Raw genomic sequence first — 24,218 nt, forward strand, 5'->3', positions numbered from 1 at the left:
ATTAAGATTTCTTCTCAAAGTATGTAACAAGTTATTATTTATCTGTTTCACTGTATTTCAGACTAAAGTTGACACATAGAGAAATTTCTGTCATTTTTCTAAATTTGTTATTTGTACAATATACTAGAAATTATTTTCACTTTACTTGAAAACAGGTATCTTCCTACTAACAATTATAGTCTCAAGTATTCAGCTCTACATCATCACCTTACTACCCTCAATATTGTTTCATAAGATCCTTCACAAATGCGAGGAAAAGTAGAAATTCACAGACAAAAGGAACATATATTCTAAATCTTCACTTTATAATTCCAACAGAGCTTCTATATAAAATCCATGTTTAAAAGCATTATAGTTTACACTTGGATGGCTGAAGTAGGTTAATGCTGTCAGTTACTTTAAAAGACAGTAATTGCTGTCCTCGAAAAGCCACTATGATATTCATTCTACTTTTGATAATCAAAATGCGGAGCTGAAGAACGCTGTCCTAGCTGAACTGCCTTAAAAATCACCAAATACATCCTGAAAGGAAAACGCAGAGAAGTTGATGGAAATTCTGGCTAAGTAGAAATGTTTAAATAATTCCTCTTTCTACAGACCATACATTTTATTTACTGACTTATTTATGGCTGTGATGATTTAGGAGGTTTTTCTGGCTTGCACACGACCTGACCAGACGGTTCGTATGGACACCCCTCCGCACGCGCATTTGTGTAGTTATTTGTGCCTGGCCAAAGTCGCCGCAGAAGCCACGCGGAGGCAGCGGGACGGGAGCGGTGGCCGGACCCCGCGGGGAGCGGACACCTGTAGCTCCCGAGGGTGCCGGGCGAACCGCCCCTTCCCCGCGGGGCGCGGCGGGCCCGGCGCCCCGCCCGGCGCGCACCCTCCGCGGCCTGCGGCAGGTGGGCGCGGGGCCGCGCCGGGAGCTGCCCGGCCGCGCGCCCGGCGATGCGCGGCCCCGCGGCGCCGCCGCTCCCGGGGCGCCGTTCCGCCGCCGCGCTGCCTCGGCCGCGCCCGCACGCCCCGCTGTCCGCCGCCGCGGAGCCGCGCCATCCCCGCGCAGGGCGCGGCCCGGCCGCCCGCGGAAGGGGGCGCGGGGCGGCGGCCGCACCTGCGGCCTCGGCGGGGACGTCGCGGGGCCGCGCTGCTCCCCGCGGGCGGGCGGGCGGCGCGGAGCGGGGGCGCGGAGGGAGAGCGCAACTCACCACTTGTCAGTGCCCGCGGCGGTGCCCCGGCGAGCCGGGAGCGGGAATGGATCAGCGCCCGCAGCGAGCGGGGATCCCGCGCACAGGCAGCCGCTCGCCGGGCAGGTCCCCGTTCTTGAAAGGAGACAGCCCTCCGGTCCTCGCTCCAAGCCGGCTCCTTCCGTTGGCAAAATCCTGACTCATTACATAAAAAGATCACTCTGCCAGGCGCCCTGAAACATTTCTTCATCACGGTCACGCCACAAGCTAAACAAGAGGCCACATCAAGGGGAGGGGGAGAGGGGGGAAGCGGAGAGGGAAAAAAAAAATCCCAGAGGGTTTTTTTTTTCTTTCATTAAGATCCTTTTCCTTGAAAAAAAGGGGGAAAAAAGTGCAGGGAGGAAAAAAACCCAAAAAACCAAAAACCAAAGAGCAGCCGCTAGGAAAAAAAAAAAAAAATAGAAAAAAAAAAAAAACTAGAGAGGATTCACTCATTGTTGCCACAAAGACACCTCTCCCCTTCGCACTCCTTCTCCATGCTCATTCCTCCAACAGTGCTACAAAGACGTGCCGTCTGCGCCGGGAGTTGTGAGCCCGAGCCGTGAGCTCCTCAACTCCGCGGGGGCCGTGCCAGGAGACCCGGGGCGCACAGTCCTCTGCGAGGAGGTGTGGTGAGTCCAAGACCGTCCGAAAATTATTTTTTTTCCTAGAAACTACCACCAAATATAGTAACAGGGAAGGGGTATTCCTAGAAATTCGGGAGACGTCAGAAAGGGAAGATTTGTGAAATTCAGCTTCACTTCCTGCAGAGGGCTCCTAGCACAGGGATAAAAAAAAAAAGGCAATAAAGTGCTTTTCATGCTTCTCTGATCAGATAATGGTTAAAAAAAAGAACGGTAAAACACTTAACTCACATTTCTCCGGTACAATCTAATAGTTTTATATGGGAAGAATGCTAATCAGTAACCTCCTTTCCTCATTTTCTAATAATGTTTATTAGATATCTATCGCCTGTATTTATTTTCTCCACATCCTCATATCAGACCTATGCACACAGCAAATAAAAGGAATATGCATATGAGTGAAAAACGGGCCAAATGATAACCCTCCCACATATCACAGAACACTGAGTGTCTGTGTGTTATTTTAAACAGGCTTTTGCCGTTTGCATCTTTCATGCTACACCGATGTGAATAATTCATGTCCCCACTGTAGATGTGTGCAATATTGTTACTCGCATGAATCGGAATTTGTGGGCTGGCTTTTATTTAAGGGCTGTAACACCGAGTACTGCTGAGCACTGTCAGTCCCCGTGGATTTAATGGTATCTTAGGCTCTTAATTAATTCAGTTCAGCAATTCACAGGATCAGGCCCTGACCGACAAACGCAGACCTGCACGCTGTCAGGAGCCACATTATTCCTCATGTGTCTCCTAAATCTCTGTTTGCTTTGTGCTAGCAACAACACCCAATGTGTCTTGACTCATATCTTCTTTAAAAACACTATTTGATATGTTTCATAGGAAGCAGAATTGAATGTTTGCAAAGCAGAAACAAATGAAGATGTTATTAAAATCTTAATTATATAAAGATGTCAGTGCATTTGTAATAAAGCATTATTTATCCACGAATAGCAAAGGTTGCTATAAAAACCACAAAGCCAGCTTTTGGGGGAAGATAATAGATTTCAATGTGTGCAACTCTTGCAGGTTAATTGGATTTCCTTAATGAAATTCCCCTCAGCCACATGAAATCCTTGAGTTTGTTCTTTGAATTTCATTATGACTTGCAGTCTTCTCTGCCCCCAAATCAAATGCAATAAAAACAGTGGAGTTGGCTTCACTTCAGTGTTTTATGAACACTCACATTTAATCAAAACTTGGTTACAGACACCTTGTCTGTCTGCAGCTTTGAAGGAGAATTAGCTGAGTTCACCTGACACTCCTGAGTGTGCTTTTACTCCTAAGTGTGTTTTAACTGTTATTGCAGTGCTCAGTAAACAATTGTGTCAAAATACAGACACAGGTTTCACTGACATGCACCCACAGTGTTTCGTTAGTAATAATGCCTGGTTAGAAGTAGATTTACTTTAAGTAATCTTCTGGAATTCAAACCAGCTCTAGTTAATTGCAAAAAGGCCTTTTTAATCTGGCTGGCTTACTTATGGCACACTGCTCCACTCTGCCTGTCACTCTCATTTCCTGAGTGAAAAAGTGAATGGCAGCTTCAAGCTCAGGATCTTTTAATCATTAAAAGAAATGGATGTGCTGTCCTCTGTTGGTCATACTGGTTGTCACAACTAAAATTGAATTTAAAAGGCAGCAAGACGCTGTTATAGTGAAAAAAAAAAAAAGGAAAGAAAAAGAAATTAAATTTGCTTCACCTTCTGCATTCACCAATAACACTGCACAGTGCAAGGGATTTTTTTTTTTTTTTAATTATGTAATGATAGAAACTGGGTTATGGAGAGGACTTATTTCACATGACTGTAGTACAAATTCTGCCCTGGCATTGCCCGGCCCCCGGCTGCTGGTTCACCCTCTGTGCCCGGGGGCTGCAGTGCCCTTGGGGCTGCAGGCTGCCAAGCGCGTGGCCGCGGAGGAGGTTTGGGGGTTAAATTTCACATGCCCCGTCTGGCGTGGGGACAGGCCCGAGTGTGCCCGTCGGTGCTCAGGGTGCTGTGGTGCCCTGGCAGCCGGCCGGCCCCTCTGGGCACGGTGGCGAGGGCAGGAATGGCTGCGGCAGTTCCGCTCGGCTCCGCGGGGTCCCGGGGAGCCCTGCTGCGGGAAATGCCCTCTCTGAGCGCGGCTGCAACAGCGATGTGCAGCGTCTGGAGAGGACTGGGGGATTGTAGCAAGGGAGATTAAAGTGTAGAAAACCTGGCCTAAAAGGAGAGATTTTTAAATTTGGGCATTGTGTTGTCTAAAAAGAAGAAAGTTGAAGGCAAATAGAGCAACAGTGAAAAAAGGTTTAACATCAAGTAAATGAATCCATTGTGGCAGTAGACCCGTGTTATATGTTAATTATTTCTACCTCAACTGCTGCTGGAGTTACTATTTCTGGGCTGCACAAGTTTCTCCTAGGCTTTGAGTGCACAGATAGTTTTCTAATTACAAAATTAATTTCAAGTAGATAACCACAGGACGTGTCTTAAAATGTTACTTAGCAACATTGTTATCATGCTAAAAGTTCAGCAATGTTACTCAACAAAATCTAAATTCTGTCTGCAAACTGTGGAAAAACAGGCTTTGTGTTATCTGTCACCTAACACAGGCTCACAGGCCTCAAACCATTGTTAAGAGGGTCAGACACAGCCACAGCTCTTATGCATACCTGGCTTTGTCCTACAAATATATTATTTCTAAAAAACAAGCATGAATTTATGAAAGCTTTACTCATCAGTGGCAAGGTGGCTCACCTTCACCCTCCCTGAGACTGTAGTAAACAGAAAGCAGTATTTATCAGATATGTGCTTTGTCCTTGAGTTTGATTTTTTGCATGTAGTTTTTACAACCCTCCTATGAAAGTAGTTTCAGGGACATGGACGTACCTCACTGTCCTTTGTATCCCTAAGCAAAAATATATAAGAATATTTACAAAATCCAGTGTAAATAGTTAAGGACATTTATTTCTGTTCATACAGCAAATAGACAGTTTATAATCCTGACAACAATGGTGCAGAATAGGAGAGGAAGATTTGTCAGGCAGAGAACAAAAGTGATCATGTGGACACAGTGGTCAGTAAAATTTCAAATGGTAAGTAAATGTCAACCATGAATCAATAAAGATTTCCTTCAATTAGTAATTATTTTCCTATTTACACTGTTAGTATGTGTTTCAGTGCTGTCAACCCTTAACTGTGTGGGCAGGTTTGGTGCCTGGTCCTCGCAGTGTCACTGACTTGGACTTCCTGGCCACTTTCGGTGCTGCTGAATCAGCAAAGCACCCAGTGTTTGTTTCAGCTGGAGAAGGGAGCACTGCTGGGGCCCTCTGAGTGTAACCAGCACACCCTTTCCTTACCCATTTTCAGTGTCACAGGGAGTTGTTTTCTATTAGAAAATAGAAAATGTAAAGTACACACTAATCACATTGCAAATAATTCTTCCAAGTGGTTGGTGGTACAATGAAGAAACCTTATGGTTAACTACTCAGAAGAACGAAATTAATAAATACTTAAATGCATGGTGGCAGGGTGGGGGTAAACCAATGAAAGGGACCTGAAGGATTACACGATGGTCTTGATAGCTGCAGCCTCTGGAGAGGGCTCTCTTCAAACAAGAATTTGAAGGAGCTGGAGGATCTCTTCAAACAAGATGCTGCAGAGGCTCCACTTGTTCCTCTCAGGAATGACTGCATGATAAGGTAGGCACCAGCACTTGCCTCAATAGTGCTGTGTAGAAAAGGCGTTTGACATGATTTCCACTAGGCCTCAGCAGTCACCTTGGCCTTTCACATTTCAAACCGTGTTTTGTTTCTTCAGGCTGAGCTGAGCATCTCTTGAAAGCAGGATTAGGCTCCAAGAACAAACGAAGAAACACTGTTCTGTTCCTGCAGATGTCAGAAGGGCGGTCATGCAGCCGCTGAAGCACGGACAAGAATGACCGAGGTGGAGGCAGGGCTGGCCCGACATTCACCAAAACCCTCCGCTGGAGCGGGCGGAGCCGCTGCCCCGAGGCTGGGTACCTGCGCTGGGGGAGCCCGGGACCCGCCCGGGGGCGTGGCTCTGCTGGCTCCGGCTCTGCGGAGCCGCCATGCCCGGTGTCGGGCGGGTCGGGGCGGCCGCTCCGCCGAGGGTCCCGGCTGGTGCCGCCGGGCCGGGGCTCCGCCTTCCCGTAAAAAGGAGGGGGAGAGCTCCCGCCTGCGCGGACCCGCCAAGGCACGGACGGGGTTCGAACCCGTGATCTTCGGTTTACGAGACCGACGCCTTACCACTTGGCCACCGCGCCTGCGTTAAGGGCTCTTCCTGACGCCCTTCTATCGCTGGCGCCACTCCCGCCCGCCCGCCCACGGCCCGCCCTCGCGCGCGCCTGGGCTGCCCCCTGCCGGGGCGCGCGGCCCTGAGGCGCTGAGGGCGCGGCTGAGGGGGCGGAGCGGGAGCAGGGACAGACGAGCGGGACTGCCGCCGCTGCCGCTCTCTTCTGGCTCTCGCTCTCCCTTCGTCTCCCTCTGTGCTGCCAGGAGCGTCCCCTCCGGCTATGGAGGCGTTCTGTGGGCAGAGCCCTCTGCAGCGTCCGCCCCGGGGCTGTGAGGGTGCGGTACCCGGAGACGGCACTCGAGAGGCTGCTTCACAGCGGGCCAGCACGGCTTGGAGAGGGAGAAAAAAACGGGATTAAAATGTTCCTCCTCCAAGAAGAGAAGCAGGAATGCAAAACGTTTGGATAACTAAATGGTAAATACTAAATTAAACACACTTGCTGCCTGGTAGCTGTTCCCTCAAAAAGCTCAGTGTTGTGAATTGCAGAAAAGATACTAGATATTCTCTAGACGGGATCTCCTACATTTTTACAAGTGTGACGTGAAAACAAAGGTTTTAGTTTTCATTGAATGCGTCTGTTTAAATTCTCCATGAAACTGTTGCTTGATATCCAAGTTTTATATTCCTTTTGGTGTGGTTTTGGTTTCCTTGAGGAGGAAACATGTGAACATATCACAGAGGTGCCGTTGTAAAAGTTTAAATCAGAGTACTGATTTGGTAGTGCTGTAATGCAGGTGTATTACAAAGTTGATACAGAACCAAAATAACTTGGCTTGGAAGAGACCTTCAAAGGTCCTCTAGTAGAACCACCCTGCAGTGAGGAGGGAAATACTTGCATATCCTTTTGGGATGTTCTTTGAACTGTCATCTTGGAAAGTCATGCTTCATGCCTTGAATGTATGAAAATATTTTAGTTATTTAAAACTTATAATTTGTTAGTTTGTCTGTGATAACTCTATGCCTGCCTGTATTTGAACAGAGTGATTTGAATTAGCTTGCTCTGCAGTGAAAAGTGTTTAAGTTACCTTACTGGATGGTCAGCCCTTGTTAAGTGTGTTTGCTGCTGCCTTGGATAAGCTGTGCTGAAAGTGCCCTGGTTTTGTAGTCCCTAGGGGCAGAACTGATGGCCTGGCAATCTGAATGCTTGCTGGCATTTATCTGCCAGTCCTGTTCATCACATGCCCTCATCTGGACTATGGAAAGCTGGGAAATGAGAATAGCACTGTTGGATTCTGCTTTTGTCTTGTCAGTGTAAACACTGCAGCATTTCAAAGTGGGATGGTGAGTAGGAGTGGGAGCTGCCTCCCTCATCTCTCACACCTGTGATGTTTATGAACAGGGTGACCTCAGAGAGCCACTTCTCTCCCCTGGCTGAAGGAGTTACTCTTAGTATTGCCAAGCTGGCAGCAGAAAGGAGTTCAGTTTTAATTATTCATGTTTGACTGATGAGATGCCATTTCTGGCCTACTTGTTTATTACAAAATACGCTCTTTTATGTGCCACACTTGCCAGTTGTAACTTGTCATCACAGTTCCTGTGCAGCTCACATCTGTGTTTATTAATGGTTTTGGATCCTTGTGAGCTGAGAGGTAATTTTGTGGTGAGTGGAAGGGCTGTTTGAATTGTTGTTGGAATTCATGTGGGTTTTATCTCTTCAAACACAGTACATTGTAATAAATGTATTTGCTTGGCATTGGGAATAGTATTTAATGGTAAATCAGCTTCTCTTGATCAGGTTCTTCCTTAACTGTATGGGGAGACAGAAACTTCAATTTGAATTCATAATGATCTAACAGGATTAAGAGGAAATGCTTGATAAGGTTTAAAAAATTTGTCTACTCTGACCCTAACTTCCTTAGTGTGTCTGAATAAACTGTTTATGTCTAAACAAAGTGTTGTTTAACGGTGAGCTGATTTATCACAATAGTTTTTATAATAAAAAAGTTAACTTGCTTTTAAAAAACTGTAATTGCCTTTTGGTGTCTGGATACTTCTGTTTGGAAGTGTCTTTTATGCTGGCCCTTACCCTTGTTTGAGCTGGGTGTTGAAGCCCTTCCTCCATGCTGAATCCTTGTGCATGGAGGGCTGTTCTCTTCTGACACAAGCTTCTTTTAAACACAGCGTGCCTTGGCAAAAGGGAAGTCTTAGAGGACTCTATTGCTGAAAAGATACTGTCAGTGATTTTGTTGGATGGAGAAATAATCACCAGGTTTTTTTCTTTCTTCCTTTCCTTAGCCTCACACATATGAGATGGAGGTGTTTCTTTAGGAAAGACTTTGGTGTCTGTTTCCATGTGCAAAACAAGGCCTTTCAACATGTTCCTGACTCTTCTGAGATACATACAGGGGAACAATTTGATTTATGTAGATTTGGTGCAATTGAGTTTTATATAGACTTGCTATGGCATGCTGAGGAGCATTCCAGCTCCTCAGTTGCAGCTACTTGAGCTTTGACTTTGTCTTAGCTGTATGTAAGAATGTTTCTGTTTGCCATTTTAGCTTCTAATCCACAGCACTGGTCTTGGAAGGGGTTCAGGAATGATGGCAGAATGGCCCTGCAGTCCTGTTTCTGCACCGAAGACTGGAGACTCACAGGTGATTTTTTTACATGAAGGGAAGTATTTATCTTAGAGTTTCTCATTTCATTTATGGATAAACACTTGAAGAAACAAAACCCCAAGCCCTGCCTGTGGGCTCTCAGAAGCTCTAATTTGTTACTTTGATTTTGCGTTAGGAATGTCTTGGTAAAGTTGCTATAAACTTTGAGGAGTGGGGAAATCCATGTGTCTTCTTTGCCATCAAAGAAACATCTCCTACTTGAGACACTACAAATACTCTAGGAAATATGTCCCTCTGACAACATCTGTACAATAAATCCCAAGCCAGTAGGCGGGAGCAAATGGCATTGAATATAGTACAGAGTGAAGACAAATGTGCTGATGGCCATCTGTAGAGCATGTTTGAATAAACTGAGTTGTAACTGAAAGTCAAGGTTTAGTCTGTGGAAAAAGTTCACTCAGCATAATCTCAAGCTTTATCAAGCCTTGTTTTGTGTTTACATCAAATAGTAATATGAACACAGCTTGTGAAAGAAGGTTATGTGTTTATATTTTGTCACTGGGAAACAATCAAACCCCAGACTGTCAGCTGGCACCAAAACAGATGCTTTATCTCTGTTATACTCCAGCTGTAATTTCTTTAATGCACAAATATATGGTCAAAAAGTGCTGCACTTGTTTTGCAATATTTGTGTTTGGTGTATGATATCAAGTTTGTGGCACATACAGCCTACAAATTTTTACAATGGTTAAAGTTCACAGAGAAAAGGTATGATATGAAATTTAAAGTGTTTATTAGTAATTTTTAATTTTTTTCAGTTTTACTCACTTAATTACTACTTACTACTTTATGGAGTTTTTAATATTTGGCCAAATATCAAAACTTCTGATGTCATCAGTGTAGAACAGACATCAATGAGGAAAGGGTGGGTGATTAGTACAGGACTGCCTTCACAAGGGGAAGTGTAACACTAAATATTTGAACGAAACAGCTTCATCTTTAAAAGAAGCTTGTGCCAACAGCTCGTAGCTCATACTCCTGAAAAAATTCATTCAGGTGTTCCAGAAGCTGAGCAGAATGCAAATCAAAAATACAGAATCTCACAACCCAACACAACTTGAAAACCTTGGAAGAATTTGGGAAAAGTCATGTATTAGAGTGCATTACAAGAGGTTTGCAGTGAGAAGACAAGGGGAAGGGATCCAAACTGAAAGACAGTAGCCTTGGGTTGGGTATTAGGAGGAAGTTCTTTACTGTGCTGAGATCCTGCACTCAGAGAAGCTGTGGCTGCCCCAGCCCTGGCACTGTCCAAGGCCAGGTTTGATGGGGCTTGGAGCAATCTGGGATGGTGGAAGGTGTCCCAGCCCAGGGCAGGGAACAAGGTGAACTTTAAGGTCCATTGCAACCCAGGCCATTCTGTGAGTAAATGATGCTATATAAAAAGATTACTAAAAATAATGGGAATCCAAACCTAAACTTCAAGGGTACAGAAGTCTCTGTTCTTACAGATTTTGGCTCTGATTTTCAAGGCAAACCATAATTCCTTGGGGGTGCAGATTCATTCTTACTCCTTTCTGTGAGTAAGAACATAGGCCAAATGTATCAGACTCATAAAAGTCAAAATTATATTTTCATTTTAAGTAGTAACCATGGACAAGTGAACACAGTTTTCCTTTTTTATTTGAGACACTTAGCAAAAATGCTGAAATATCAAACATTTCCTCAGTAGCTACAATATTGCCACTATGTACAAAATATTTGATAAATGTAGTACACATATAAAAATACAGTATGCATTACATATATACAGTACAATGTGCAAAACATATGGCATTCAAACATATGGAATTGATTTTAGGGGTGCAAACAGCAAATACAAAGGCATCATGGTTCTAGAAAGGCAATACATAAACTGACGCCCTGATTGCCATAATTTGCATTTAGTAAAGTAGTGCTTAAATGAAGAGGGCCCCAGAGACAGGTGTTTATCTTCTTCTTTTCACAAAATGAGATGCTAAGACATAATTATGAATATGAAAATAAGAAGAGAAACACCTACTAGGGTTAGCGTTATTTCTACTGCAAGCAGTACTGTGAAGAAAATCCTATCTGGAAAAAAGCCTGTGCTATTAGTTACTACAAATTTCTCAAACAACAAAAACAAATCTGTACTGTTAAACATCAAAAACAGCTTTGAAAATATCTACATCCTTAATTTTAAAAAAGTATGGATAACACTTTTGGGGACTTAATTTCCTATGTTTTAAAATACAAAGTGCCTCCTTTGGCAATATAAATGGCAATGCTTTGGTTCCTATTTAAATTTTTATATTATTATAATTTATTTTAGCCTGTCTTTTGAATATCTGAGCTGTATAATTTTATAAAAATAGTGTGATTATATAGTTATTAACCATTCCCTGCTTTTTTTGAGAACTTGCTCTCATAGCTAGAATGGCTTTTTTGGCTAGATTTCTACAAATACATTTATGCACTTTTAACTTAAAAACACTTTATATTCAGTATTGGACACTACAGAATGATGTAGGTGTCTCTTTTTTGCACTTTATTCCTAGCAAACTGGTATAAAAGGAATATTTGAGATTATTTCCGGTTTTATGGATGCTCTTTATTGGCCATGTGTGTACTATATGTAACTCAATTTCACGGATCTCCCATGAAATTCCTTCTGGGGTGTGGTCTAGAAGTCACTGAAAGGTGATTTCATAGGCCACAATACCAAGAGTTTCAACAAAACATTTACTAGAGATAAGTGGAAGATTTTTTTTTCCAGTTTTAATAGAGTTTGCTTTAAGTTTATAATACACTTAAGATGCCATCCAAATAATAATTGTTTACATCTGTGAACTTTCCTGTGCTTTGATTACATAATGCCCTTCCAGTTCAATGTGTCCTGTAACTGCAGTTTCTCTGCCTTGAAATAGTTCAGCAGCTCGTGCTTGTGTTCTGATTGCAGTGCCTATGCTTTTGAGGCACCTGAATGTCTGAGATTATGTAGCAGAAAAGTTTAATGTTGACACTTCTGTTTGGATCACCATCTTCTCTGAACATGACTCTTGGTGGTGAATTTAGAAATACCTGGGAAATAAATGTCAGTATTAAGTTGTGATCATTTCTAAAAGCTGTGGCCTCAGCTTTTTGAAGTTCTGATTCTGCAGGTCTGCAAGCCCACATTGCTGGATTACATTTTAAATTTCTGTAGAGAACAACTGCCATAATTTAATTTTATTGTCAGAGAGAGTATGACAATGCTTTTTAAACTATTTTTAATGTTAAGCAAAATTTTGCCTGGGAACTTCCTTGCTGTGACTGATGCTGAAGGGCACGAAAAGTGCACAGTAAATTCTACTGAACACAGGATGTGACTCCTCTTGAGTAACAGGAGCCTAGTAAAACATTGTCTGAGCTCTCTCTGTCTAGATGTGTAAACAATCAACTTCTGATTTTCATACTGATTAAAAGGTATTCTTAATTACTTTGAAGGACCCACTAACACCACATTTGATAGGATGCATTCTGTTAGTATACTGCAGCCATTAAATGGCAAATTTAGTGCCAGTGCATTCCTTTGCAACTGTTCTCTTAATGAGAAAGATTCAGTTCTGTGCAGTCAAACTGCACAGTCATGATTAAATTTCTAAGATGTATTTGTGCTACAAAAATTTTCATGTAAAACATGCACACACAAAAGTCTAAGCAAAACCTATTTCTGCCATAAACAGGCATACACAACTATGGCAAACATACCACATTTCAGAACAAAGTCTAAAGCAAACCATTTCATATAAGGTTTAATACATAATTCTGAAATGTACAGAAAAGTAATCACACATTCCCTACACTAGAATATTTGTACTTCAGAAACTAAAATGATCCCTTAATTTTTATTTTTTTTTCAAATAGACGTTCAGAGCAGAAAGCTATACCGTACTGATAACAAGACATCTCAACTGTTTGGATTTATTTCTGCACAAAGATTCCTATGGATTAATTAACATTCTACACTGCCAATAAGGGTAAATTTGTAGCAAGATGACTTTGCCAGTTTCAAGCTCTATTTACATGCACATCAAAAATGACAGTACAGTTGCTCTAGGTTAATTTGTCCTCTAAAAATTAATTTACTTGCCTCTCATTTAATCAGGAGGCAGGGTCAAAAAGGGATAACTCTAACCACACATATATTGTATGATGTCTGGTGTATCACACATAATAAACTGACAGTACTGCAGAACACTAAATTTCACTCAGAGTTGTTCCTATCAGACCAAAAGTCCTTGATTCTTATTCTCGTAACAGCGGAGGGCACTTCGTATCTCAAAGTATCAGCTCCCAAGATAGGATGATGAACAGGAATGCAAAAAGTTGAATGTTAAGTGTTCACTGTTATTGAAAAGTCCTATACCATCAAAGCTTAAGGCAGACAGTCCACATGTAATATTGTACTCAAGTATTGTAGGCACAGCAAGAGGGAATAAGGAATTATGTCTTTCAACTGCGTGTAGTGAAAATCTCCAAAGATTGTTTTCTTGTACTTAGTTTCATATTACAGTAATTCTTGGCCAGTAAAACCAGTGAAGATACATAATGATTTAAAGTGCTGTAATTGATATGATGCAAACGTACGGTATCAGTTCAAACTCTGAATCAATGATGTCATCCATTATTTTATCTGAAGCCAATGGAATTCTGTCATATCAGCAAACCAGACTGCGTTATATCTGGAGATGCAAATTTTCAGTTAATTCCATAACATTTTCTGACAAAAGTACTTGTTTGATGTTAGCATGATTGTGTTGTGTTTTTCTTTTTGAAAAATGTGGTGAAGGTTGCTAGGTGGATTAACAGCTACTTACTGTTTTCAGTATTTCTTTGATAGATATCATTATTCTAAGAAGTAGGCAAAAGCTTTGGGGCATTTTTTCATTCAATCCTACAAAACTTTATTTTTGAAACTTGTTGGTGAGGAAAGAACCATGCAATGAAATCAGTTTTCAGACTAGAAAACATACAATATTTCCCCATTTCAGGAAACAGGGAGTGTTTCCTTTTATCTTAACTTAGGAATTCCCTAATAGGAAATTCCAATTTTGTGTTTGATTATTAGCCTCCATCATCTATGGCAACATTTAACAGCTATTACCTGAGAGACAATCACAGAATGTCAAAGTGTATTAGTTCTACTTGAATTTTTTGTTTTTCTAACTGCTTTCAAAATAGACTCTGAAAACAACAACTAAGGGCTTTAAAACAAACAAAAAGAAATCATGTGCTGTGCTGTGAGGTAAGACCTTAATTTTTGCTGTTCTTTGTTTCAGATATGCATATGCCCTCTGATCACAAACAGTACATTCTGATCCTGGTGGTCAGGATTCACACTGAGCAGCTTCTCTGTTGGTTTCCCTGATGTTATGTAGTGGCAGACAAAGCTGTTCAACAGACAAAGTGTTCATTATGAAATTATGGTTGTCCTGTCAGCACTGTCCCCTGCAGCTTGATCTCGTCCTACAAACATCTTTTATTGAGGGCATTGGGACTCTTCTTGCATAGATGCTTGCAGGACTGCAGTATACAACACTATTAATTGAACTTTTCTACTTCCTCAAACTTTTCTAGTATGCTGAGATACTGGATTCAATGGTCTAACAAATATCCTCAAACACAAAGCAAAATAGGATATTTACTTCCATTATAATAATCTCTTATTTGAAGACCACTGTGTTCCCCTCTGTTCACAAAAATAAGCTATATAAAGTTAAAAGAGTATACAAATAACTGTCTGATATACACATTAAAACCTAGCTATTAAATCCAGAGCATTGCTATAGAAAATTCAGTGTTCTCAAAATTACCTGGCATTAGCTACAGTGGATTTCTTGCAGTTACACTTAATATCCCTTTGGATGCAGTTAAATTCCTCCCTCATGATTAAAGAATGGGGGAAGTGTTTTAAAATCCACAAAAGCAAAATATAAAAACAATTTGAACAAATTAAGAGACTAGATATACGAAATTTCACTGAACCAGCCAGTGCTTCTACTTGCCTTTGCCCTCACAATTAGTTCTGAACCTGGCTCAGGCTTTCCACAGGAACAATGAAGTGCAGTGATACCTCCCCTCCCCAGACATTTGCTCACTGGGTCAATACAGAGAACTGACATCCCACTCTAAGTTTAGTCATGTTTTGCTCATTTAAGCATTACAAAGCCAGAGACATAACTTCTTTCTTAAATATTTGTGATACATTTACCTTGGGGTACTTTTAATCACAAAGTACAATCATCCTTTCTTGACTTGTGAAATACAGCTTTCAGAGGGCCCTGATCTGCATTACTGATAGGTGCATAAAGTGATTCACTGTTGTAAACTTGGAAATCAATAAGGAATTAGCTTCAAGCATTTGTTCTTCCAAACATTACTGTCTTAGTTTATGTTAACTGCAATCAGAATGGTATAATAATGGACCTCTGCTGTAAAGAGACTTGCAGGTCGTGTTCTCATTGGCTACAGCTTAATCCCAGTGCAACTGTAGATCTTGTGGATCTAGAAAGTCAGTGGAAAACACGCTCGGGGCAGCAGAACTGAGAGGGGTGAGTCCAGATGAGGAGCTGGGCATTGTAATGTCCAGCCATTCCATATTGTCCAAATTTGTATCGGGAAGGTCAAGAGACAGACAAGAATTGTTAGTAGTAAACTGTGGGTCAGATGTTTCCATGGGTGAATGAGAGTGATCTAAAATGCTGGAGTGATTAAGCAGATCATTCTGGAGATCTTCAATTAAAGAAAATGACTCTCTGTCCTCATTACTGCTTGTCAGTTGAGGAATTTCATTACCTGATGGTAAAGTTCCATCCAAGAGGGCTTCAAGTTGGTTTTCCAAACTTATAGACAAGCTGGTTGTTGGTTCTAAGGACACAGGAGGAGGGGCCATCTGGATCTGCGGAGGTGGGCGGGATATCACTGTGTTCACTGGCATTGTAGTGATGTTGGCTGTCACTGGTCTCATTTTAGATATGGGAGATGGTTCTTCTTTTATTGGAAGTGAAATCTCTGTAATAAAAAAACCCCACTGTTGAATTCAAACAGCTGATGACATAATATCCTCATACTTAGAAACTCCAGCCCACTTTGGGATGCATCCACAGTGAATTAAGTGCACTAACAGTCACTTTGCTGCTCCACTCATATTTTTTTCAAAAATATGATCATTAATTTAGCTTGAGTTGTTGAGTACTCAAGTTACTTATCTCAGTCTACCCACATTTTCTGCAGGTGACCTTGCAATTTGCTTTGAAAAAGAAAAAAATACTCTGATGTTTAGAACACAGCTAATCTTCCAGTTGCCTAGAACCAGTCCCTCTGCCCTGACATTCACTCCTGTCGAGATCATTCCATTAATTGAATCACTTGGCACCACAACATTTCTCACCATTGTAATGCCCTCTTAGGCTACTAAGCCTAATTATGGGAGAAAGCCTCCTTCTTTTATTGCTGAGCTACTCTGTTTATTACTTTAGTTGTATCAGTGCCTTTCTGATAGCTCCCTTATTTTAACTGACATAAAGTTGTTATTCATTAATGTCTCCGTGTAGTTCATGCACACTTTTCCCAGTAACGTATCTTTGCTGTTTATAGTTGAAAACACATGGTTATATTTAATGAAATTTTACTGTCAACATGCTTTAACTCTTACCTTATTCTATTCTTTATATAATTTCAATAAACATGTTAAGGACTTGCTCAACTTTTCCAATTTTGATAAAGTATGTCTGTGCCACCCTAAGGTGTTATTTTAATAATTTGAATGCTGTTCAGAGATTATTGTAAAGGTCTGCCTGAGCTAATTTGCAAGCATGAAGTTCTACAGAAGGTTGACCATATGTGTTTTGGGAAGTGTTTTCTTTAATAAGGAACTAAGCAAACTTCCAGAAATTTAGCTTCATTCAGGCTAGATAGATTCTAACTCCTGTTCCTAAAAGAATTCTCATTTGATTATAGCAGCGCGTTTTTATTACCAGGTTTAAAATCTTTACATCACACAGCTGTCAATGAGCTTACCTCCACTCTTGATGAGAATATCAAAAAGATCATCCATCTGCTGACTGTGTGCACTGGAAATCTGTAGTGCAGGAGAACAGGGTTATTCTCTTCCATGTGGTATTTTTTCCTACACTCATTGTTCCTAGTTTCTATCAACAGTATGTAAGTACTAACCTATAATAAAGACTGAAATCCTTAATATGAAATTGTCTATCTAGAAAACAGATACTTTGGAGAGATATTTGCAGTCTCTGTGGCTGGTTTCAGTACAAAGGAATGGGGAAAAAGCGTGACAAAGACTTCATGAAGGCAACCTAGAGAGTGGTGCAGGAAGCTACATAGTAGGAGAGTTACTAACCCCATTTTGTACCAGCATAATGATAACTGCAGCACTTTGGGGGTTGCAAACCCTGCTCCACTGTCTCTCAAAGATAGCCTGTGAATGTCCATCATGTAAGATGCATTTTATTAGGTGTCTCTGGGGTCTTTTCCCAATTTGTAGATTTATGTTCTTTTATTTTTTAAAGGGGGGAATAAGCTTTCAGGAAATGTTCATCTTTGTTTTAAACAGCCATCCCCTAAATAACTGAACCTTAAGCAAAAGGTAAGAAAACCTCCCACAAACCCACTCATTCAAAAAGTGGAGACTTTCATGAAGGTCTGAAGAAGTGTTTTAAACCATTGCTTATGCTCCAGGGATGGGAGGTGATTTGTCATCAGGAGATCTGGCGGGGAGGCCCTGGCTGACTGGTGGTGACAGAGTGACCTAAGACAACCTGTGTGCCCTCACATGCCAAGGACACAGAAAGGGCATTAGACACCCACAGCTGTGCCTGAGATCTGCCACCACAAAAACCCAACCAACACAAGGGGCTACAGGGTTTTATCTTCTGGGATAGTTCTGAAGCACACAAAATCAGGAAAAACCATTATTACTCATACTGACAAAGCACTACACAGGATTATTCAGCAAGATCACTCAATACAGACTCTTTTCAAGCAAGCACCTATGCTCATGTTTGCCTTTGTGTATAAACACATTCACACAAATTCTCCTCAAATTTACTCACTTTGGAAAATACAAACATATTTCCTCTCTTAAGTGTGAGGTTTGGGTATCACACATTCTCAAAACAAGTCATCTGAAGGCTAGTTACTGTTAGTAGCAGCAGCAGCATTATCCCAATTATCACCAACTGGGAACTTACTTACATATTTACATTTACATATTTACATTTACTTATTTACATATATGCCGCTTCAATAAAAGAATAATGAAACAGGAGTCCTGTAGTTAAACACATGTAGTTATGAAACTAGTGACAGGGTATGTTAGAAAATCTTGACACCAAACCAAAAAAAAATCAAACTCTAAAACAAGCAATGGTTTTGGCAATGGTAGAGAACAGCTTTGTTTATCAAGTACCTCGCGGTGCGATGGCTGGATGCTGCGGGTCTGTTTTATGGCCTCTTCGTAACGAGGAGGATCTTTTGTCTTGGACACTGTGTTGTTGAAGAGGGGTTGCTGAACAATGTAAGGCTGGGCTTGAGATGGAGACCCAGGCTGAGTGAAATAACAAAATAATGACTAAATAATGTGATTTAGTGAATTCAGGATCAAGCTGTACAGATTATGGTATTTTGTCACATTAATCCATGTATTAGCGTAATCAGAGGGATAAAATAATTTTCTTTCTCCCTCTCTAACACATATGCACATATCAGCATTATTAAAATCTACAGAACATTCTTCCTTGAGTGAACTGCAATATGTAAAGTCACATGTTATATAAGAAGAATAATATAAACCTGAACTTTATGGAAGAATGTTGGGATAGCCTTACCTTGTTGGGAGCAGCAGGTCCATTCTGCACAGAAGGGACCTGATTACCACCAGGGTGAATGTTAGAGTTTGATGTTTTATTAATAAAAGGTTGTGAAGGTGTTGAAACTGGTGCAGTCTGATAGGAAAATACTGCATTTGATGTGACAGGTGGAAAAACCTGAAAAGGATTAACAGATCAGTCTCAGATTGTGGGTTTTTTATTAAAAAAAAAAAAAGGTAACATTGGATATATTACATTAATGAAATATAAAACCTTTTTTTCTAAAATAGTTGCTTGCTTAAATTCCCTATTAATTGAATGTTATTTATACTGATTTTTCCTTTAAAATGAATAATTTCTAAATTCAAAACAGTTAGTTTCTGAAAGAAACTTTGTGCTCTGACACACTTTCATTCATCACTCATTAGTAAAAACATTTTCCTGCAATTTTCCAGGAAGCACAAGGAAAGTGTATGGAACAGTTCAATAGCATATCCATGATGTCCCCATCTAGTGGACAGTCTAGACAAATGAGCTTATTTCTGACCTGATACAAACTGTACATATATCCACATTTGCCCTCTCCTGCCAGTTTTAAGACAGAATGGTTTGTCTCTGCCATATAATTCTAATTTTTTTTTGGAAAGTAACTACAGGTATCTGTGAAGATTGCGGGAGAGGCAAAAGATAAAACTGATGAACACAGGTTATCAACTGTGAGTTTGGTATATGAAACTTTTTATTTCTTCAACTGGTAGTCCACATATTCACTGCAAACGATTCCCAGCAGTATCCTGTTTCTCATACTTTTGAGTTAAAGGGAGATGAAGAGAAGCTATGAATGCATGAGCATGTGAGGCTGTTTTCAATTCAGTATCACTCCCAAATACCTTTATAACAAACGTGACAAATCTTAGGTCATGGATGGAGAGAGGTAGATCTAATGCTGAATGCATGAGGCGTGTCCTGATCTGGTGTATCACATCAATATTTTGATTTTGATGTAAAAACTAGGGCAGTAGCAGGCTGCAAACTCTGCTGGGAACTGTGGTCTTCATAGCAACTGATCTGAATAGAGGGGAGGACTGGAGGGTACAGATCTTGGTTATGTCCTACAGACATTTTAAGGAATTTGGAGGCAGCAATGGCAGCAAGCTGCCAGTCTCTGGTACAAGTACATGCCTCAGGATGATTGGAAAATTTCTCTATAGGACCTGTTTCATTAACAAGGTAAGATTAGCCCCTCACCAAATGCCAGAGAACCTGCACTAAATCTTCTTTTTGGATGTATGTCAGTTTTGACTTCTGTAGGATAACCTCAATGTCCATGGAATTAAACAGACTGAACAAGCAGTCTGAAGAGTATGGATGCTCTTTTAGCTGTGACCCCTTTATTATCCAGCTCTCCAGAGAATGGCAAAGCACAATCATACATCTTCTAAGGTAAGTTCTTATCTGCAACAAGAGCCCAAGCAGAGGCAGATAAGGTTACATTGCTCAGGTACAATCCCCAATTCACAGCAGAACATGGGTTAATGATGCACTTTTGTAAACTGAAATAAGAACTTCAAAGGCTGAGATATGACAGTTACATAACACACTGTAAAAAATGACCCTCTTCATCTTGGAATTTGAGTTGTTTCTGAATTTTCTGTCCCTAGGGGCAGGTTGAAAAACCTTGCTGTCCACTGAAAAGGATGCAATAAAGGTCCAAAACTAATCTCCATGTTCCTAATAATAGAGGTCAGTGGAAGAGGCTCAGAGGAGGAGAAAACCTTTTCTTCTGTGATGACTGGTGCTGATGGGTTGGTATCAGCTCCCATATGAACATGACTGGAGTGGCAGTCACAACTGTACATCCACTGCTGAGGAACATGTGCTGGAATGGGACATTACAGAGCTGATTTGTTTTGGTAGACAGGAAGAGAAGGATCTCTGAATCATACCCTGCATTCCTTAGGAAGAGGTATGGTAGGGTTTTGACTCACTGGAATTACCATCCTCAGGATCTGAGGCCATAGCTTTCTTCATAAGGAGGGATGAAATCAACAAGGAAAGTCAGAAAACCAGAATTAACTGGTTAACTGGAATTAACTGGTTATAAAGGAATAAATCTTTGAAGTTGTAAGTAAAAGCTTTCTCTTAAGAGATTCTACGAGAATCTCCCATTCAGAGCCAGTGGCAAATCAGAGAAACTGACTGGAATACACCTGGTACACACCACTTGTGCCAAGCATGAGGAAGGATGTAGTAGTAAGAGTCATGCCTTAAGTGTACCACTGAGATAAAAAGTCTTTAGACAATGTATTTATTTGCAACTGAAAAATAAAGTCCTGCACGGACTAAAATTTTGGAAAAAGAAGGAGTAACAAGCCCATTGTATCACTTAGAAAAATATGGTACAGATGTTAGGTGACTTGATCATTTGTATATAACACAGATGACACACAAAAGATTCTAAAAGTACTGCCTAGAACTAGATTATACAAGTATTTATCTTAATGTTTATTGCTATCCACAAACCTTTCTGATTTGTTGGGTCTGATCAAGTGCGTGCTGCGTGATGGTATTTTGTTTTGATTGTGGAGCATGCATCTGAGGTGCTGTCTGCACCAGGCCAGAGGAAGAAATAGGAGCAGGTATTTGTGATGGGGTCTGTATTCCAGCTTGTGATTGAGCCTAAAGGACGAAGATAAAATATTTGAATTATTTGTATCTCACAGTAAGTTACATAATGTAAAAATCTATTGCACGCCTTATGCAGAATAGCAGTAACATGTATTTTGGGAGGGATGAGTGGGAACTGTTACTATGTTTGGTACTGGGGAGTTCCCAGCTAAAAGGTGATGTTTATTTTGCCAACAGAGTTTAAGACAAAGACAAACTGGAGAGAGCCCAGCAGAAATGCTAAAAAAAAAAGGGGACAGAGAGAGCAGATATCAGTAAGAAAGGACTGTAAGAACTGCCTTGAGTAATCAGAAGACAAAACTGATAATGCAAGAAAAAGGTTGCTTTTAAGACCATGGTAATTTTTAATGGCCAGTGAAAGGCAAGAAGTGTGTCTAACCTCATGAAAAACAATTTTAAGTGATAGTGGAAAACTTTCTGGAGTATAGGTGAAGTAAAATACCTGGACAAGCTGCTTAAGGTTGTTACAGAATTCTAGCAGGATTTTAGAACAATTCAGGTGGAGAGCTGGGTGTAGCTCCTAGAACAGTTCTTGCACTGCAGACTGGGTGCAAATCCTCACCCAGACTTGCCACCCCTCATAAAGGCTGCTGGATGTGCTGCTGCACAGGCTTGCAGCAAGCCTAGGCCCACAGCATGCACAACAGCCAGGGACACACTGCAGCTGGAAGAGCACTTGGCTGCCATGATGGGTGGCAGGGGATGTTCCAACAATGCCACTGGAAGTGCATTACTGCTTCATTCTACCTCAGGCCAACAGGTTACACTGATTCAGCTTGGTCAGATTACTCCTACACCTCTGTATATACAGCCTGTCTTGGTTTATGCTGTATTTATTCACTACCTATAATCAGCCTAGAAATAATATTTGCATAACCATGGTTTCTTTTTCTAAGTCCACAGGAGAGTTTTACAACCTGGCATTCACATTTTTAAATGTATTGAAGCACCACCACACAACGTAGTTCACATATGTTTTGCAAACAGGGCTATGTCAAAATAAAGTACTGAGACTGTAGCTCTCTATTACAATTTGCAGTTAACAAAATGATGGTATATGCTACTTTAAATCAAATTGTGCATGGAGGCAGTACATGGTAAGGCAATTGCTTTTCAGGAAAGAGTATCTAGGAACAGAAGTTGTAAAGAAACAAGTATCAGAAGCAGGTATTACAAGATCAGCTCAAGCTTTTCTACTGTTTCCCTTAAGTAGAAACAGGCTAAGCCTGATTTTTAAGTTAATCTTACAAGCAGTACATTTACCTATTTACACTAAGTTATGAAATACTGCCATGCAGGTTACGTGATAAAAAAATAGAAACACCCTTACCTGCAATTTGATATTTCCAACTGGTAACTGCACTGCAGTAGCAGCATTCGGAGCCTGGATGGACAGTGGGAGGAGCAGCTGGGCAGTTCCTTGGGTAGTTAATAAAGCTTGAGGCTGGGCAACAACTGCAGTTTGTGGCTGCCTCTGTGGACTAACATAAAACTGAGAAATGGCGTTCTGAGGTTCAGCTTTGGCCACAGGTATCTCCTGCTTGATAACAACTGCCTTTTTGGCAACTGGATTCTGGCCAGCGGTGTACACTGACTGTCCTAAGGAATGGCTGCCTGCGGGTACAGATTGACTGGTACTTGAGCAGTCAGCAGGGGCAGTTTCATCTTTGACAGCAGCACTGAACTGCTGCTGTTCCAAAGCAGCCGAGTTACCAAAAGTCTGAGACTGTTGCTGCTGTCCCCTTTTTTCAACCTCAAGTTGCATTTTCAATACTTCCACAAGTTTTTGCTCTTGTTCCAGTTTTCTTTTGAGCTCTTCAATCTGTTTTTCTTTTTCTTGAAGCTTGCGGTCCTTTTCTGCTACATCAAACTCCACGGCTGAGATGCTTCCGCTGCTGCGATTCTGATTGTCCTCGTTTGTGCTTGCTCTCAGTGGTGAAGTGCTGAGGAACTGGGATGGTGACATCATGGTCATTTCTGGGAAAGTGTCTGCCATACTCGTATCGTCTGTGCTTAGACTCGACTGTTCGGAGGGAGAGGGAGATATAGGCAGGGGAGAGCTGATGATTTCAGTATTTACTGCTTTGCTGCCAGCTTCAGTAGATGCTTTTTCTGGAGGGAAGCTGGATGTCGTATTAGCCACTGGTTTATTTACTGTTGTAACAGGAAATGCCACAGTCACTTCCCCAGTGCTACCTGTGGCCCCACTAGAAGTGGTCACTGTCACAGAGGTACTTGTAGCAACCCCATTGTTGTTAAGATCTTGATAGGTTTTCAGACGTTCAATAAGATCTGTTTTTGTTCCAGACACTGGTAATCCCCTCAGTTTCAACTCCATTTTAAGCTCTGCTACCTGAAATAAAATAAAATAAAACACTACAATAAAAAAAGAAAACACAAAAACTTAGATGCATTCTTACTACAGCTTAATAATGAAAATTATTTTCATTTGCCTATTTGCTAGTTATTAAACCTCTGGGTTCTGACAGCATGCATTATCAATGAACACATTTCCATGACCTCCTACTTACTTCAGTGTTTAAGTGGCCAAAATCGTAGCAGTGTTTAGTTGTACAGTGAATAGTAGCAAACTAATTATGTTTTTTCATAAATATTCAACATGGAAAAATGCACCTACAGCTCCATATCTGAGCTAAAAACATCTGAAGCAAACCAGCAGACAATGGCAGCAGTGCAGATAAAAGCAGTGAACAGCAGCACGCTGAGCCCCTGTGTTACACCATCAGGACAGACAGATCTGTTTCTGAGAAACTTTATCAGGTCAGCACCCATCGAACACAAAAGGCTCTCTTGCTAATTAGCAACCAAACAATCACCCTATGTGTCATCTGGTTTCCTTTTCAAAAACAGTATAAGCAGCCAAAATTACTTTCTGACAGAAAAATGTTCTCAGTTTTTTCCAATA

The 24,218-nt window shown here is 41.2% G+C and overlaps 1 protein-coding gene and 1 non-coding gene across 5 annotated transcripts in view; both read right to left on the reverse strand.

The window, feature by feature from the left end:
* Positions 1-6,058: 6,058 nt before the first annotated feature.
* TRNAT-CGU (transfer RNA threonine (anticodon CGU)) lies at positions 6,059-6,130 on the reverse strand. The gene has a single exon. It is a non-coding gene; the product is annotated as a tRNA-Thr (tRNA).
* Positions 6,131-10,379: 4,249 nt separating this feature from the next.
* MRTFB (myocardin related transcription factor B) overlaps positions 10,380-24,218 on the reverse strand; it is a 66,368-nt gene continuing 52,529 nt past the window's right edge. For 3 of the 4 annotated variants that reach the window (XM_064390623.1, XM_064390624.1, XM_064390625.1), the window contains 6 exons: positions 22,623-23,645; positions 21,128-21,283; positions 18,623-18,781; positions 18,205-18,342; positions 16,797-16,857; positions 10,380-15,788 (listed from right to left, as the gene is read on the reverse strand). In XM_064390623.1, the coding sequence (XP_064246693.1) occupies positions 15,250-15,788; positions 16,797-16,857; positions 18,205-18,342; positions 18,623-18,781; positions 21,128-21,283; positions 22,623-23,645 (2,076 nt within the window). In that variant the 3' untranslated portion in view covers positions 10,380-15,249. The remainder of the gene's footprint in view (positions 15,789-16,796; positions 16,858-18,204; positions 18,343-18,622; positions 18,782-21,127; positions 21,284-22,622; positions 23,646-24,218) is intronic. The other variant, XM_064390626.1, reaches the window with a different exon arrangement.

This window comes from Passer domesticus, chromosome 15 (assembly GCF_036417665.1).
Source record: "Passer domesticus isolate bPasDom1 chromosome 15, bPasDom1.hap1, whole genome shotgun sequence".
Taxonomy (NCBI): domain Eukaryota; kingdom Metazoa; phylum Chordata; class Aves; order Passeriformes; family Passeridae; genus Passer; species Passer domesticus.